General features: G+C 43.2%; 1 protein-coding gene across 4 annotated transcripts in view; it reads right to left on the minus strand.

Moving 5' to 3' along the window:
* Window positions 1-12900, minus strand: part of pla2g6 (phospholipase A2, group VI (cytosolic, calcium-independent)) — an 81961-nt gene extending 69061 nt beyond the window's left edge. For 3 of the 4 annotated variants that reach the window (XM_052043331.1, XM_052043330.1, XM_052043332.1), the window contains exons 1-2: window positions 12847-12885; window positions 4277-4491 (exon numbers count right to left, since the gene is read on the minus strand). In XM_052043331.1, the coding sequence (XP_051899291.1) occupies window positions 4277-4479 (203 nt within the window). In that variant the 5' untranslated portion in view covers window positions 4480-4491; window positions 12847-12885. Of the gene's footprint in view, window positions 1-4276; window positions 4492-12846 lie in introns of all 4 variants that reach the window. The other variant, XM_052043329.1, reaches the window with a different exon arrangement.
* Window positions 12901-18958: the final 6058 nt, after the last annotated feature.

Consider the following 18958-nt stretch of genomic DNA (forward strand, 5'->3'; position numbering starts at 1 on the left):
CCTGGCCACAGGAGTCGTACCAGAGGACTGGAGGATGGCAAATTTTGTTCTGTTGTTCAAGAAGGGTAATAAGGATAACCCTGGGAATTATAGACCAGTGAGTCTTACGTCAGTGGTGGGTGCACTATTGAAAAGGGTTCTTAGGGACAGGATTTATGAGCATTTGGATATGCATTGTCTTATTAGGGATTGTCAACATGGCTTTGTGAGGGGCAGGTCGTGCCTCATGAGCCTAATTGAGTTTTTTGAGGAGGTGACATAACAAATTGATGAAGGTAGAGCAGTGAATGTGGAGTATATGGGTTTTAGTAAGGCATTTGACAAGGTTCCCGATGGTAGGCCCATACAGGAAGTCATGAGGCATGGGATCCATGGAGACCTGGCTGCGTGGATTCGGAATTGGCTTGCCCACAGAAGGCAGAGGGTGGTAGTAGATAGTGAGTATTCTGCCTGGAGGTCAGTGACTAGTGCTGTTCTACAGGGATCCGTTCTGGGACCTCCATTCTTTGTGATATTTATAAATGACTTGGATGAGGAAGTGGAGGGGTGGGTTAGTAAGTTCACAGATAATACGAAGGTTAGAGGTGTTGTGGACAGTATAGAAGGTTATCGTAGGTTACAATGGGAAAAAGACAGAATGCAGAATTGGGCAGAGAAGTGGCAAATGGGGTTCAACCTGGAAAAGTGTGAAGTGGTACTCATTGGGAGATCGAACTTGAAGGCGGAGTACAAGGTTAATGGCAGGATTCATAGCAGTGTGAAGGAACAGAGGGACCTTGGGGTCCAAGTCCATTGATCCCTCAAAGCTGCCGCACAAGTTGATAAGGTGGTTAAGAAGGCATATGGTGTGCTGGTCTTCATTAGTCAGGGGATTGAGTTCAAGAGCAGCGAGGTAATGTTGCAGCTCTACAAAACTCTGGTTAGACCACACTTAGAATACTGCGTTCAGTTCTGGTCGCATCATTATAGGAAGGATGTGGAAGCTTTAGAGGGTGCAGAGGAGATTTACCGGGATGCTGCCTGGATTAGAGAACACGTCCTATGAGGAAAGGTTGAGCGAGCTAGGGCTTTCCTCTTTGGAGTGACGGAGGATGAGAGGCAACTTGATAGAGGTATGTAAGATTTTGAGAGGGATAGATAGGGTGGATAGTCAGCACCTTTTCCCCAGGGCAACAATGGCCAATACCAGAGGACATCCGTTTAAGGTGAGTGGAGGAAAGTTTAGGGGAGACGTCAGAGGTAGGTTTTTTTTTACACAGAGAGTGGTGGGTGCCTGGAATGCACTGCCAGGGGTGGTGGTAGAGGCTGATACAACAGGAACATTTAAGAGACTCTTGGATAGGCACATAGATGTAAGGAAAATGGTGGGTTGTGGGCTGTGGGTTGTGTAGGAGGGAAGGGTTAGATTGATCGTGGGGTAGGTTTATCTATGTCGGCAAAATATCGTGGGCCGAAGAGCTGTACTGTTCTATAAACAACAGCAGGAACTATTTGGGCCAAGTGGCCTGTTTCTCTCCTATATACCCACAGTAGTCCTTCTAGTACACTGTAAAGAGTGACTTAAAAAGGAAAGAGAGTTGGAGAGGCAAAAGTTTGGGGACAGAATTCCAGAGCATTGGGCTTCGCCAATTGAAGGCAAAGCCACCAATGGGAAAGGGATGAGGCTGTTGGTAAGACCACCACTTATTGCCCATTCTCATTCACCTTGAGATATCCAGTTGCCTTCTTGAACCACTGCAGCAGATGCCTTGGAGGCAGGCAAGTCATAAAAGAATCTGAAAACAAGGGTGAGGATTTTAGAACTGAGACGTTCCTCAGCTAGAAGCCCGTGTAGATCGAAGAGCAACAGGGAGTTCAAATGAAGGTCTACTGACAAAAAGCAGTAAGACTGAAGTCTGGAGTTTCCCAAATGGGTGGAGTGATAGAGTTAATGTGCTTTTAGAAGTTACTGTCCATTAATTTAATGAGGATATCAATCTGGGTAAGTTGGAAGAATATCAAATCAGTAAACATTCATATAAACTTTTGTTGCATTTAACCTCAAGATCTAACCAAATACTATTTATTTTTCTTTCTTCTTACTCACATTTAAATAAATAAGAATAAAAGATGCAGGAAAGAGAAGCAGAATTCAGCCACACTGTCCATCTAGCCTGCTCTAAAATGCACGATGATCATGGTCATCACGTACCTCAAATTTACTTTCCCACCCTATCCCTATTTATGCTGCAATATGGACCTGATGAAGAGTTCTTCATTGGGTAATCAATTTCATTTTCCCAATTATTTTCTTTATATACACAACTCGCCCCACACGTGGAAAGGTTTATCAGGACTGTTGTTTGGATGCTATGAGGCAAGGGGCCACAATCTCAGGATAAGTCATTTAGGATGAAGGTTAGGAAAAATTTCATCCCTCTTAGAATTCTATACCCCAGAGGGCTGTGGATGCCCAGAGATTGAGTAGATATAAGGCTGAGAATGAGCGATTTTTGAAATCCAGTTGAATCAAGGAACATGGAGACCAGTCAGGAAAGTGGAGTTAAAGTAGATCAGCCATGATTTTGTCAAATGGCAAAGCAGTCTCTATTGGCTGTGTGGCCTACTCCTGTTCTTTGTATTGTGTTCTCTTGGTTCCAGCCTTGTCTCAGTGTGGCACACTCACATACTGGATTCACGTGCCACTCCAGATATAAGAGTACAAAATCCACTGCAGAACTGAGAGACAGCTGCATTGTTGAAGGGTGCCATCTTGCAGATAAGATGTTAAGCTGAGGCCACATTTCACAGAGTTTTCCACACTGCCCTGGTGAGTTTTTATCCCTCATTCAACACCTTTAAGTACAAATTGTCTGTTCACAAGTTCACTGCCAGATTTCCTCTCCTTACAACTCTGGTTCAGCTTTTAAAAAATCTCAACAGGCTGTCACAATATTGCAAAATTTTCCATAAATATAAGTTCTTTCTTTCCTCCCTCATATCCGCTACATAATTCTTCTGAAAGCTTGTTTTTTTGAAACTATACATCTTCTTGTTTATCTCACAGCCTGTGATATGATTCAGAGATACCACAAGTCTAAAATATGACAAGTTTTCCACTTCACACACCGTGGATTCACAGAGATCCCAGTAATTGTTATTTCAAATGACTGGTGTAGATGTACAGCTACAACCATAGTTTTACACTGAGATGTTTAAGCCAGATAATTAGTTTAGGAATGGCAGAGTGCATGGCTTACATGCCTCTTTGTGGTAGAGCAATAAGACTACAAATCTATAGTCTGTTCCTGATGACAATAGTTGCACATCAGAAAAAAGTTTTTATTTGCTATTTGTGTATCAAATATCTGCATCTGCATGGGCTGTGCCAAGGCAGTCCAGAGATGCTCACGAAGTAGGCAGAAGATTAAAGCATTCTGCACCTTACCCTTCATTAAGATATTTGTTTGTGACCTCTTTTCATAATCCCAGCCAGCCTATGCAACAGAAAATACATCTCATGCAACAGAAAGTCCAGGCGTTCTCCGGGTTACGGATGACTTGACTTACGAAAATCCAACTTTACACAAATACTCTTCTCGTTACTACCATCTGGGAGGAGGTACAGGAGCCTGAAGATCCAAACTCCATGATTTAGGAACAGCTTCTTCCCCTCTGCCATCAGATTCCTGAAAGGTCCATGAACCCATGAACACTACCTCGTTATTCCTTTCTGCTTTGCACTATTTACTTATTTTGTAGTTTATAGTAATTTTATGTCTTTGCACTGTACTGCTGCCACAAAACAACAAATTTCACGACATACAAGTCAGTGATAATAAACCTGATTCTGATTCCTCTGATTCTAACATTATTAAAGCATTTTTCCAGATAGTGATATGAATAATAAAATGTTTCATGGTATTCATCAATGACTGGATACAGTGTATATTCCATTAGTTTTATTATGGGTAGGGTTACGGTGAGTATTCAATCAAATGAAAGAATTATATCAAGTGTACATGGAGCAATACAACATGGGTAGTTATAGAAAATGGATGTTTCTGACTTACAGACGGTTCTCCAGAACAGAGCCCTGTGTAACCCAGGGACTGCCTGTGCATTCAAAGGATACATTTGGATTCTCTTAAACTGTAAGCAGCTTTAAGCTCTTATACTAACCAGAATGAAGGTCACTCAGGAACTCACAACACCTAGAACTGCATCCTTGGAAATATGGCTCTGCCGTTCTGAGTGCTGTGAATTTCTGATTGATTGCCCACAAAAAAGTTCTCACCTGAAAGCATTTTGAGGTGTGCTTGGACTGATGAGCAAGCAGTCCCAGGAGTGCACTGTTCGGTAAAGCACCACTCGGCCATCATCCATGACTTTGTTGTGAGGTGCATACTCAGACAATGGGACCTCCCGCACACGGTAAGGATTGGCGAAGAGATTGCTCACAGTGTTCAGGGTCTCTACCAGGCGGCCAAAGAACTGCATCCCTACAAATACCTGGAGGAACGGAATGTGGGGCGGGGTGTGCAGGTGGGAGGTAGGAGGAATGAGAGAAAAAAAATGATTATCAATTTATCTTTCACTTTTATAACATGGAACTCATTCTCCTTTCTAGACATCCTTCACAATCTCAACATCACCAAGCACTGTATCACCATTGAAGCATTCCTGAGGGGCAATCACTATTGCATTGTAGAAATACGGCAGCTAAACTGCAATCCTGATGAAGGTTGTCGACCCGAAACATTGACTGTTTATTTCCCTCCATAGATGCTGCCTGACCTGCTGAGTTACTCCAGCACTTTGCGTGTGTTGAGCTAAAATGTGTGCATCTGTTTCAAAACATCCTGATAATTTGTTTGGTATTATGGTTGAGGAGTAAATACTGACCAATACAGCGAAAACGCTTCTGCACTTCTCCAACTGTGTCTAAGAGCAGGTAGGCCTCATTTTGATGTCTTATTCCAAAGACAGCCTGTCTGTCAGTGCAGCTTCACACTCACAGTGCCGCCAAGATTACGTGTTTGGGTTTCTTGAGCAGGGCTCAAACCTACAATCTTCTGATTCACAGACAAGAATACCACCAACAGAGCCACAGCCAAAACACGTTTGAGGTGATAAGCACAGATGTATTTAGTTGGAAAAGAGATAAGAACAGGAGGGAAAAACAGAATGATATGTTGATAGTGTGAGGCGTAGAGTGGGTGGAGACTTCTGTGGACCATGAATACCAGCTGAAAAGACCGTTCCTATGCAGTTAAGTTCCATATGATATCTAATGATGAATAAGGCCAAATAAACATTGAATTACACAATTTGTCCAATTTTGAGAGACCATACCTTACATGCACTATTTTCAGTCTATTGAGCAATGTTTGATACTGTTGGTCCTTGTGTGCTGATGATTCTATTCATGGACTCCAAGCATGTGGCGCTAAATTCACAGAGGCTTGCCATTTTTCTCCCAAATGCACCACTCCAAGCAAGCTCAAGGCTAACTAACAAATTCAACAGCTCATGAAATATCTTGTGCAGTGACAGGACAGAGAGCTGGAGGAGAGGTGTAGTGAGCAGCTTGATATTACAAGTCTTCGTCACGATACAACTCTGCACACGGTGTTGGCGTACATGTTCCCCTCGCAGGTCCCATCCTTATTGTTTTCCTCCAGAATTTAACCTGAACATTTCATTTAATCACTTTTATCCAACATCCCCACCTTCTCACGTATACCCTGAGCGGGGCGCTTAATGGTTAGATAAGATATTTATTTATTAGTCACATGTACATCGAAACACAGTGAAATAAGTCTTTTTGTGTTACTGAGAACGTGCTGGGGGCAACCCACAAGTGTCGCCACGCTTCCGGCACCAACGTAGCATGCCCACCACTCCTAACCTGTACGTCTTTGGATTGTGGGAGGAAACCGGAGCACCCAGAGGAAACCCACGCAGACATGGGGAGAACGTACAAACTCCTTACAGACAGCGGCCGGAATAGAAGTCAGGTCGCTGGCGCTGTAATAGTGTTATACTAACTGCCACCCTACTGTGCCTCCCCTTCAAAGGCCCCTTAGCCTTTACTTCAATAGCTTTCCATTGCATCCTTGAATAGAACATAGAACAGTACAGCACAGGAACAGGCCCTTTAGCCCAAAATGTCTGTGCTGAGCATGATGCCAAATTAAACTAATCCATTCTGCCTACACATGACCCATATCCCTCCATTCCCTGCCTACCTGAAAGCCTCTTGAGATGATTACCTGGTTTTCTAGTTGGCAGCTCATTCAACCCCTTAACCTCTTGCTGTACTGGGAGTTACCGCTGCTCCCCTCTCCCTACCCCCAACAATTCTGCTGAAAGGCTTATCCACATTTCAGTTTTGTCTTCTGAGAAAGATATTATACCTACAACATAAACTTGTCTTTTATCTCTTCTGAGCTACTGTGTATTCCTTCTGTTTCAGGTTTCCCGTTTTTCCCTTTCATATTATCATAAACAGGGTTAATTGAATTAAAATAAAATAAAGGACTATTGTCTTCTCCTAATATCCCCCATTCTGCTTTATGTATATTCATACATTTGGATGCTCAGAGGCTAAATGGTCAGAAACAGGACAGGTTTCAGCAGTGCCTACTAATCATAAAGAGATACTATAGTCATTTAAATGCGATTTTCAGAATCAGAATCAGGTTTATTATCACTGACATATGACATGAAATTTGTTGTTTTGCGACAACAGTACAGTGCAAAGCCATAAAAATTACTATAAATTACATGATAATAGCACAAAAAAAAGGAATAATGAGTTAGTGTTCATGGACCGTTCAGAAATCTGATGGCAGAGGGCAAGAAGCTGTTCCTGAATCATTGAGTGTGGGTCTTCAGGCTCCTGTACCTCCTCCCCGATGGTAGTAACGAGAAGGCATATCCCAGATGCTGAGGGTCCTTAGTGATGGATGCCGCCTTCTTGAGGCACCGCCTCTTGAAGATGTCCTCGCTGGTGGGGAGGGTTGTGCCCGTGATGGAGCTGGCTGAGTCTACAAACCCTCTGCAGCCTCTTGCAATCCTGTGCATTGGAGCCTCCATACCCAGGCAGTGATGCAACCAGTCAGAATGCTCTCCACTGTATAGACATTTTTAGGAGTCTTTTGTGACATACTGAATCTCCTCAAACTCCTAGTGAAGTAGAGCCGCTGGCGTGCCTTCTTCATGATTACATCAATGTATTGGGCCCAGGATAGATCCTCCAAGATGTTGATGCCCAGGAACTTAAAGCTGCTCACTTTTTCCACTGCTGACCCCTCAACGAGAAATGGTGTGTGTTCTTCTGACTTCCCCCTCCTTCTGAAGTCCACAATCAATTCCTTGGTCTTGCTGACACTGAGTGCGAGGTTGTTGTTGCGACACCACTCAACCGGCCAATCTATCTCACTCTTGTACGCCTCCCCGTCACGACCCGAGATTCTACTAACAACAGTGGTGTTTCCAGCGAATTTATAGATGGCGTTTGAGCTGTGCTCAGCCACGCAGTTGTGAGAGTAGAGGGTAGAGAGCTCTGTAAACTTGAGCTTATCATGTCTTGACTTGCACTGGTACAATTTAGTCATCATTCCTCTGCTTGCTGGCTTGGTTACCAATTAGGCAGCATTTCTGTTCTAGAACTCTCACCCATCCATGGTCTTGTTCCCCATTCCTAATGCCAATGGAATGTACAAAGACAGAAAGAACAGTATTCTTATGTGCCAAGAATACATCTCGTCCCCCATCTCTGTGCCTCTCTTCCTGACCTGGTGAGCACATCCAGCTTTTTCAGCTCTGATTTCAGATTTCCAGCATCAGCATTATTTTGCTTTTCTTATCACATATTCAATACTTGTTTCAGAATTAGAATCAAGGTGCCAAGCAATGAGTAAGTGGTTGCGAATGGCAAACAGACTTAGTGAAATCCAATTTGTAGCAAAGTCGCACACCAGCAATTCTAAAGATTTAAAATAATTTTAATCCTATTATAATCACAAGATTACATATGATTACAGATTAGTGATAATCTTTCAGCAGTCAAATTCTATAAAGGAAAGTTGCAACATCTAAGTTTGTTACTGTAGCATCTAGTTTAGAAGCACAGCCTTCAAGTCTGCTTCTCCACTGTACATCAAAGAAATATAAGGATGCAGGGTCATGATCCAAACAATAATTGTAATCTCTCAGGCTTGCTTGAGGAGTTTATCTATCATTAACAGTTCTAAGAGAAGGTAGAAAAATAGGTTTTGGCATGAAGGCAGTTGGAGAAAAAAAAAATCAGAAATATGTCATTTCTATCCTTGATGTGATTTTTAAAAAATCTAATCTTTCAACCACTATGAAGCCATGCAAATACATACAAATACAATATTTAAAAGATTTGCATGGTATATGCCTTTTACATACAAATTCAGTTTACCCAAATTCAATTTCTAGTTGCTTGTTTTTTTAATCAATTTTAATAAATTAAAATAATAAAAGTGCAGCGGCTTACAGTGAATTATAGTAATCCATCTGAAGGGACAGTCTTGGTACAAATTAAGGGCACCATATAAAGCAAGAATGTTCAGAGGATTTTGTAATTATATTTCAGTATGGTACATTAATCAAGAAGATTATACTTTGGCTTTATTTTAAAAGTATTGGTATCTTCCTTGGTAAGAAGGTACATTGTACTACTTTGGAATGCATGAATTGGGCTGAGTGATACGATTTACATGCAGACAAATTAGGAGTAGGAGGAGGCCACTCAGCCCGTCGAGCTTGCCCTGCTATTTAATAAGATTATGGATAATCTATCTGTGAACTCAACTCCATATTCACATTTATCGTCAATAACCTTTCACCCTCCTGCTTATCAAGAATCTAATCTACTTCTGTCTTAAAATATTTGAAGACTCTGCTTCCACTGCCCTTTGAGGAAGAGTTCCAAAGCTTCACACCCCCCTGAGAGAAGATATCTTGCCTTATCTCAATCTTAAAAGAATGTCTCATTTTTAACCAGTGACTTCTAGTTCTAGATTCTTCCACAAGAGGGAACATTCTTTCTACATCCACCCTCTCAAGACCCCTCAACACCTAATGTATTTCAATCGTCCCCCTCTCACTCCTCTGAATTCCAGTAGATACCAGCCTAGCCAATTCAACCTTTCATCATAAGACACTCTGCCCATTCCAGGTATTAGTCAACAGGTCCTCCCCTGGTTATGGCAGGGTCCCCTTCCTGTGAATTGTTTGTAACCCGGACAGTTCACAAGTTGGAAAGTGAAATAAAGGACTGCAGATGCTGGAATCCAGATGAAAAACACGATGATGCTGGAGGAACTCAGCAGCTCCCAACACATTGACATCCTTCCTTAAATAAGCAGACTAATAGTGTACACAGTACACCAGATGTGGTTCCACCAATCCCCAAGACAGCTGAAACATAACATCTCCTAGCTTTCCTAACCACTCGCTGTATTTGCATACGAGCCTTTTGCAAATCATGCACTAGGGCATTCAGATCCATCTGCATCTCAAAGCTTAGCAATCTCTCACTATTTAGACAAAATAGCCTATTTCTCATTTTTTCACATGAAACTCCACTTCCCAGATCTATACCCCTTTGCAGATTCTTTATGTTCGCTTCACATTCCTATCTATCCATGGCTTTGCCCTCATCCCCACCTTTCCCTCATTTCCTCCAGCCCTACCCTCCTCCAACATCCAACTTTGGCCTCTTGATGGGCACCAACTTAATCTCTCCCACCACTGGCAGGTGTGCTTCCAGCTGGCAAAGCCCTAACCTCTGGAATTCCCTCCTTAAACCTCTCTGCCTCCTTTTTATCCTTCTATTTAAATCTACCTCTGAGTTGGTTATCTGCCTGAATATTTCTTTACCAAGTTTACTTGCTGATACTACTTGGGAGGCTTTATTTGCTAATGCAGAAGGCAGTTCACGAAAACAAATTGGTGCATTTAGCGATTTTACTGAGCCTGTGATGAAAAAGATATCGGGCGATAACATAATAAAACATATGCAAATCTTACTTCACCCTGAGTTCTCACTCGCCAACCAGCCAAAGCGAAAGTGTTTAGCCCATGCAGGTCAATTTTAAAAATAATCATAATGATGCTCAGAAGTTAGATAACCCTGGTTAGCATTGTTCAGGTGTAGCAAGTTCTGCAGTGCAAGGCATTTCCTTAGCATTGAGGAATTTGTCCACTGGAGCCCATATTTCATAACAGTATTTAGATATGGTACAATACTACTATCACACATTGCATCCACGAAGCTGACAATGCCCATTCTTGGAGCATAGATTTAAACAAACCTTCACTACTTCCAGGCAACTGGTTCCAAGCTTAATACTGATGAGAGGAAAATAGAGGAAAATACCACCATCTAGTTGAAAGAAAACATCAGAGTATCATCTAATGTTCAGTCCTAGTCTGACTTGGGATCACCAAAATCCAGGTTACCAGTTGGACCACAGGATCGATCTGGTCATCAAAACTGAGGAGCAAACCAACCATGATCCGAATCAAGTGACCAGTGATATCCAGCAGAGATGACACACCATGGTGTCCATGTGGACACCAAGCGACAACGTAATGAGGTTGTAGTCAATAATCTCCAAGATCAAACAAGGCTGAAGACACAGATTACCTTTTTAAGCACCTTGAGACATTTTACTATGTGAAAGATATTATTGGAATATAATTTGTTGTTAAGTTTCTTTGTTTTATTTCAGACTTCCAGCAAATTTAATCCACCACACGATAACAATGCATCTGAATGTTCTTCCAGTTTAACAACATCCTCCTTGATTCCCACACAACTGACATCAATCAGTCTTACAGTCAACAACTGGGCTTTCAAGGCCTTGCATCAGCAACTTTTGTAACAGGTCGTAGGAAAAAGGAAAGAATAACTAATCCCACAGGAACTCAGGAGGGTCTATGCCCACACTGAATGTGAATTTTTTGAGAGCGATATCCCCAAGGGCATTCTGTATGTTGAACTGGTCACTGGATCTTGAGATGGCCAACTGTGAGCTCAATATGAAGATGGCCACAGATAACTAGGGGACTGCCACTGACAGTTAGATCGTCTGAAAGCTAAGCATTCTGTGAGGGGGTGGAGGGGGGTGGTAAGGAGGTTGGGGATTGCATGTGAAGCAGTGGACAAGTTTGTTGGCTGAAGAGACGATCCAGAGAAAAAGAGAAGCCTGCAGATCTCGCCCCTCCAAAGCCCACTGCCCCCCACCTGTGGCAAGTGTGGCAGAGACAACCTCATTGAGGATGCTGAAGGGACTCCCCAGCTACACCAGATGTAGCGATGAGGGCGGCCAGCCAGTAGAGCCACTGCCTCATGGCACCAGCAATCTTGGTTTGATCCTGATCGGTGCTGCCTGTGTGGAGTTTGCATGTTCTCCCTGTGACCGTGCAGGTTTCTCCCCAAATCCCAAAGATGTGCGGGTTGGTAGGTTAATTAGCTGCTTTAAGTCGCCTCTGGCATGGATGGGTGGTGGATTTTGGGGGAGCTGACATGGAGAGAATAGGTATATAAAATCATGACGGATATAAATAAGGTGAATATAATAAGGTCATGGTCTTTTTCCAGGATAGGGGAGTCTGAAACTAGTGGATATAGGTTGCACAAGTGCCATTATGTTTATTTTGTTGTTTATTTTGCACAAGTGTATATTATGTATAACTTCTGTTTATTTAAGCTTCTGTTAACTTATGTTAGTCCTCGTCTTGTAATATACTGTGCTGCTGCTACAAAATGGTAATTTTCAGGGCATTTATACCCAGTCTATGTATGCCTATGACAACAACAAACTTGAACTAGGGTTAAGGAGGGGAAAGGTTTAAAAGAGATCTGAGGGGCAACTTTTTCCACACAGAGTGGTGGGTATGTGGAACGAGCTGCCAGAGAAAGTGGTAGACACAGGTACAATTACATTTAGTAGACATTTGGATAGGTACATGGATAGGGATGGTTTAGAAGGAAATGGATCAAACGCGGAGAAATGGGACAAGCTCAAGTAAGCAACAAATAAGATGCTGGAGGAACTCAGTGGGTCAGGCAGCGTCTGTGGAGGCAAATGGACAGTTGACATTTCGGGTCAAGACCCTTCAGCTGGACTTCACCAGTCTGGATGAAAGGTCTCAACCAGAAAAGGCAACTGCGCATTTCCCTCCACAGATGCTTGCCTGACTCGTCAAGTTTCTCCAGCATCTTGTGTGTTGTTCCAGATTCCAGCGTCTGCAGTCTCTTCAAAGTCAAGGTCAAAGCCGAGTTTATTGTCATATGCACACGTTATGCACAGCTGCAATGAAAAACTTGCTTGCAGCAGCATCACAGACACATAGCATCAGAGTCACAACATTCACACCTCGTGCCCCCAGGCTCAGGTGGGCTCCTTGGTCAGCATGCAAGAATTGGGGCTGTTTCAGTGCTGCATAACTCTATGTTAAAGGGAAATAAACTAGTGGGGTGAGGGGGTTGCTCTGTGAGCTGGCACAGACCCAATGGGCCGAGTGTCCTCCTGCTAGGTGATAGGGAAACATGGACCACCAGGACATGAGATACAAGGCACAGTCACACAGTGCGGGACCGGGGTGGGACACTGCCCACCCCTGGGGTGGTCGCTGGCCGTGCCCCAGGCCCGGGGCTGGGGATGCTGCATCCCTCAGGCCGGAGGATGCTGCATCCCTCAGGCCCGGGACCCGCTGCCATGGCAACCCCCATCCCGGACCCCTGGACCCCTGGACCCCGCACACCATCACCCTCACCGACTCTCCACCATCCTCCCCTCTCCCACGAAAACCCCCATTTACCTGCAAGTCCGCCTCATCCAGCTCCCTCTCTCGCCAGACAGACAGACAGCCGCCTCAGCCAATCGGCTTCCGAGAACGCCGCGGGATAACCAATCGCTGGGCCTGGGGGGGGCGGGATCGCCTCATGTGACTGTCAGGAGCACAGGCCGGAAATCAACCCGTCGTCATGTGTCCCTGAGACGCTGATGACAACATGAGGGGCGCCATCATTGATAGGGGCAGGTTGCAAAATTGATGCTGGCAAGAGGCTATTTTGATAGCAACTTATCAGTTTATTTTACTCCTATTACCAACTGTACTAGGAGTGAACTACCATGGTCTTACCCCAGTAGGAGGCTTGGCAATCCTGTAGAATTCTCCTGGAATCAAAAACTAGACTCCAATACAATGCTGTATGAAGTACAGAAACCTCTGAGCAAATTGAACAAGATGTGATATTTCTCATTTCCAAAGAACAATTTTATCAAAACAAACTGCAGTTGCTGAAAGGAGACACAAGAGCCTGCAGTTGCTGGAAATCTGGAGCAACAGACAAAGGTGCTGGAGGGAACTTTTCCTCCACAGATGCTGCCCGACCCGCTGAGTTCCTCCAGAGACTTTGTGTGTTGCGGCAGTTGCTGAAAGTCTGAAATAAAATCAGAAAATTCCAGAAACATTCAGCAAGTTAGGCAGCACCTATGGAGAAAGAAACAAGATTAACATTTCAGGTCTGAGACCAAACTAAGAAGGAGAGAAAACACTTTGGTTTACAATCACTAAGAAGGTATAGGAGGGAATGGGTAGAACAAAGGGTTAGGATGAGATGGGTTAATGTGGCAATTTGAAGGAAATTAAGCTTCATTGTCTGTAATATGTATTGCTAATAGCCAGGTCAAGTCAAGTTTATTCACATATGCACAAGTACAGTGAGGTACGGGTACAATGAAAAACTTTTGCAGCAGCATCACACCCACATAGGTTCAGACAACACACAGAATATAAATTATACACAAATTATACAAGACAGTGAGGAAGAAAAGACTCTGCAAACAAGACATTCGTGAAAAAAAAACAAGTCCATGGTAGTGCAGGAGGTGGTCCATAGTGTTCCGTTGCTGAGGTAGGGTTGAGGTTGTGCAGACTGGCTCAAGACCTGATGGTTGTAGGAAAGTAGCTGTTCCTGAACCTGGTGGTGTGGGACTTCAAGCTTCTGTACCTCCTGCCCAATGACAGCAATGAGGAGAGGGCATGTCCCAGATGGTGGGGACCCTTGATGATAGATGTCACCTTTCTGAGGCAGGACCTCACGTCGACGCTTTCAATGGTGAGGAGGCCTGTGCCCGTAATGAGTCATAATACCAGGGTGTAGGCCATACTAATGGAGAAAGAGAAAAAAATAGACTCTTTGATGTTTTGGCTGGGGTCTTCATGATGAATCAACCAACTACAGTTAGATACCGTGGCAGGCACGGTAGTGTAGTGGTTAGCGTAACACTTTACAGCACCAGAGACCTGGGTTCAAATCCGGCCACTGTCTGTAAGGAGTTTGTACGTTCTCCCCGTGTCTGAGTGGGTTTCCTCCGGGTGCTCCGGTTTCCTCCCACACTCCAAAGATGTACAGGTTAGGAAGTTGTGGGCATGCTATGTTGGCGCCGGAAGCATGGCGACACTTGCAGGCTGCCCCCAGAACACTACGCAAAAGGATGTATTTCACTGTGTGTTTTGATGTGCATGTGACTAATAAAGATATCTTAATCTATATCATGCCCAAGTGGTTGTTATTCATATGTTGGGTTCACCAATGGGTAACTGTTAAGCTACATCAAAGCTTCTTTCACCAGATGTCCACATTTGACGTTGACACAATGCACACTCCCAATACAGATTGTGTCACAATGATCAAGAGTAAAAACTCTGGTTGATTGCCCCCTGGGTAAACTCACTGTGCCATTAGGGACTAGGTGTGCCACAGCCCAAAAATCACAAGGTACATTACCAAGGAAAAGTTATTGCAGTTAGTGCAAAAATGTAATTAAAAAATAATTATTTAAAATTCTAATAATTCACTCATTACTTCAACAGAAAGCTAATTAGTAACACTTAGGAATGCAAAGGGCAATTGTTACATTCACCTTTCACAGAGCAATCAAGGAATGAAAGTTATTTATTGCTCAGTACCAGGACATTCCATTCAATACTCAGTTAGAGCAGCTTTACATTCACATGAGATCAGCAAACAAATCTATTTCCCCTGTCAGTCCGATCTGATAAAGTTGCCAACAAGATGGTTTAACTGTATGTCTGCAGCACTGTGGTGGCACTTTCCAGGCCCCAAAAAGGCTTATTGCTAATCTCAGCTTTATAGCACAGCAGCATCACCTGTTGCTCATTAAGCTAAAATCCCTTGTGCAAAAACAGCAGAAATTGTCCAAAGCTCAAGATATTTGTAGTTTGCTGAGTTAAACTTCCAACCAATATTCCCTGCTCAGCCTCTCAACATAAACAGGAGAACAATGGGATCACATTTACTGAATTAAACCTTCCATCCACCTGGGCTGGACATGTGGTTGAAAAAACATCACATGCCAATGGCGTCAACTCAGGACAAAACAGTATAAATGTTAGAAAGCAGTCAGGGTAGGGGGGAACGACAGAGAGAAGGGGTTACAGAAAAAAGATCTAGAATTCATTCCTCAGCCTTTGGATTTTGTGACGGATGACTTGTTCGTCTGCAACTTGATGGTATGACTTTTTAACTTGTAAGAATTGTGTTTGGAAATCCTTTGTAGGTTACAAGTCGTAGTTAAGAATTATTTATTAGGATTAAACATGTCTCACTTAAAATAAAACTGTGTTTAAACTGCATTGTTAGCTGGAAGTATCTTCTCCTTGGTTGGGAGGAGGGACCCACCGCTCGATATAGTGATTATTGACAGCTGGACCTTTCCATAGAGACTAAAGTAGTCCTTCAGTGTAGGTTGATACAGTATAATCTCCCTATAGTGAGGGAACTCATAGATATTTATGCCAGATAGAACTTAAAGTCTTGATTTAAGTTTAGAGCTCTCAGACGGTACACTCAATATCATCACATCACAATGGTGCAAAGATACAGCTTATGCTTAACTATAGATCCCTAAACAAAAAGGGTCACACAATGAAAACTTCACATGTAAGTATGGCCAGGAGGTTCACAGACATTATGGAGGTTTATAGACTTTGACTGGTTTAGCTTACGCTGAGAATTTCCAAATGTTCCAGAATCTCAACTAGTAAACATGACATCTGAATATATTTTGACCCTGCCTGTAAGGATTATAACTAAAAATAAACTGTACTTTCACCTGGCAATAATAAGTGACTGGACAGCATTCTTTAAATAGCTTTTTTATTTATTCATGTTTTAGCAATGGCACATCATGAGCAATGCCAGCATTTATTGGCCCTGCCTTATTGCCCTTGAGAAGGTGATGGCCAGTTCTTGTACTGCGACAGTCCTTCTGGTGAAAATATCCCCACAGTGCTGTAGGGGAGGGAGTTGCAGGTTATAGACCCACCAATGAAGGAATATCGATAAGTTTCCAAGTCAGGATCGTGTGCGAATTGGGAGGGAACCTACAGGTGAGTGGTGTTTCCAAGTGCTTGCTGCTTTTGTCTTTCTTGGTGGTAGAGGCTGAGGGTTTAAGAGTAGCCTAGGTGACCTACTGCAGTTCATTTTGTAGGTGGTACACACTGTGAACCAGTGGTGTAGGGAATGAATGTTTAGGGTGGTTATTGGGGTGCCAGTGAGTGAGCTGCTTTATCCTGAATGGTGGCAAGCTTCTTAGGTGTTGGAACTGCACTCATCCAGGCAATTGGAGACTATTTTATCACACTCCTGATTTGTGCCTTGTAAACAATGGAAAGGCTTGGGGTTTTCACTTGACGCCCATTGACCTCAGTGTTGTGAAGGTGCCTTGATGCCATACTGGGTCAAATAATACATTGAGGTCAATGCCCGTCATTCTCAGCTCACCTCTGGAATTGTTCTTTGGCCTGTGTTTGGAACAAGGCTGTGTTAAGGTCTGGAGCCAAGTGGTCCTGTTGTAACCCAAACTGTACATCAGTGAGCAGGTCACAAAGGAGAGATCGCACTATTAACACATCCCCTTCCATCATTTTGTTGATGATTGTGAGAGAGAAGTTTGACACTTATTACCTAGTCTGGATTTGTCCTTTTTTTGTAATCAGGTTATACCTGGACAATATTCCCACATTATCAGGCAGATATTATAAGCATAAGGGTACAGCCTAGCTTGAGGTATCACTGGTTCTGGGGGTCTTCAGTACTACAGCCAAGGTGTTGTCTGGTCCCATAACCTTCAGTAGCAGACTATGATCAATCATAACTTGGATAGGTGTTGGCCAGTTTGGATGGAGATTGGGAGAAATTTCTTCACTCAAATCATAGAGATTCATAGAGTCACACAGCACGGAAACAGGCCCTTTGGCCCATTTTGTCCATGCTGACCAAGATTCCCATCTAAGCCACTCCAATTAACCAGCATTCGGCCCATGTCCCTCTAAACCTTTCCTATTCATGTACCTGTTCTAGCTTGTCCATTCTGAGGAAACAGCTTCTCATCATCCACCCTTCGAATTCTTCAAGGTATGTTTCAATGAGATTACTGCAGGGAAACCAGGAAATATAAACCCATTCCATTTCCCCTCGTAAGAGTGTCCTGCCATCCAGAAGTCAAAAAGTAAATCTTTATTGCATCTGCTTCAAGGCAAGTATATCCTTCCTTGCACACTGAGGTTAAGGTGTGGTCTCCATGTGTGGTTTCAACAAAGCCTCCTATGAATGTCACAAGAGGAGCATTGTCAGAGGAAGTGATTACCAGCAAAGAATTACATCCATGTAAAAGAGTTGCAGGATTGAATAATAATTTGAGGTCTCTCAACTTTGAGAGCATTAAATGTAGTTGCCATGGTCTTGGAAAGACAATCAAAGAAATCTCCAAGGCCACCAACTCTGGCCCATTGAGAGAGAAGAACATTGAAGAGGAAGGTCCCAAGGATCAGAACCTTTGGAGACAACATAAACACTGTCAGTAATGTTATGAGTATTGAAGAGAGATGGGCTCATGAAAGGTATTTTGGAGCCAGTTAGACTGATAGAGGGAGACACAAGAGACTGCAGATGCTGTAATCTGGAACAAAAAAACGAACCACTGGAGGAACTCAGCAGGTCAGACAGCATCTGTGGAGACAAAGGGATGGTCGACACTAGGGTTGAGACTCTGCATTTAGAGTGTATTTGAGACTGGTAGAGGGAACAGTTGAGCTTCCCAGGGTATCTGAGATTGCTGTTAGTCCATAACCAGTTTAATAATTTATGCCACTTTATGTAAACGTAATTACATGAATATGCATAAATACATGAGCATAAATATTCATAAATAAATTCCAACATACGTCAATAAGTTGCACTCTCCTTTCTGAGTCAAAAGGTTTTGGGTTCAAGCTCCACTCCAGAGATTTAAACACAAAAATCTATCCAAGGGAGTGCAGCACGGTAGTGTACCAGTTAGCTTAACATTATTACAGCGCCAGCGACCTGGGTTCAATTCTGGTTGCTGTCTGTAAGGAGTTTGTATGTTCTCCCCGTGTCTGTGTGGGTTTCCTCCAGGTGCTCTGGTTTTCTCCCACATTCTAAAGACATACGGGTTAGGAAGTTGTGGGCATGCTATGTTGGCGCCAGAAGCGTGGTGACACTTGAGGGCTGCCCCCAGAACACGCTACGCAAAAGATGCATTTCACAGTGTGTTTCGATGTACATGTGATTAATAAAGACATATAATCTTATCTTGTCTTATCACAGTTGATTGAGATATTAAATCAAAACCTGGTCTGCTCTTGTAGGTGAATGCAAAACATTCCAAGGTATCATTTCAAAAATCCCTCAGTCAACATTACTAAACACAGACTATCTGATGAATATTGCATGGGTGAGCCTGGGTGCTTGCTTTGCATGAACTGACTGCTTCATTTCCCATGTTCCAACTGCAATTTGACTTTAAAAGTTCGCCATTGTCATGAGGCATTTTGGGGTGTTCTTAAAGGGATGTGAAAGGCACTATAGAAATGCAAA

The sequence above is a fragment of the Pristis pectinata genome, chromosome 33, assembly GCF_009764475.1.
Source record: "Pristis pectinata isolate sPriPec2 chromosome 33, sPriPec2.1.pri, whole genome shotgun sequence".
Classification (NCBI taxonomy): domain Eukaryota; kingdom Metazoa; phylum Chordata; class Chondrichthyes; order Rhinopristiformes; family Pristidae; genus Pristis; species Pristis pectinata.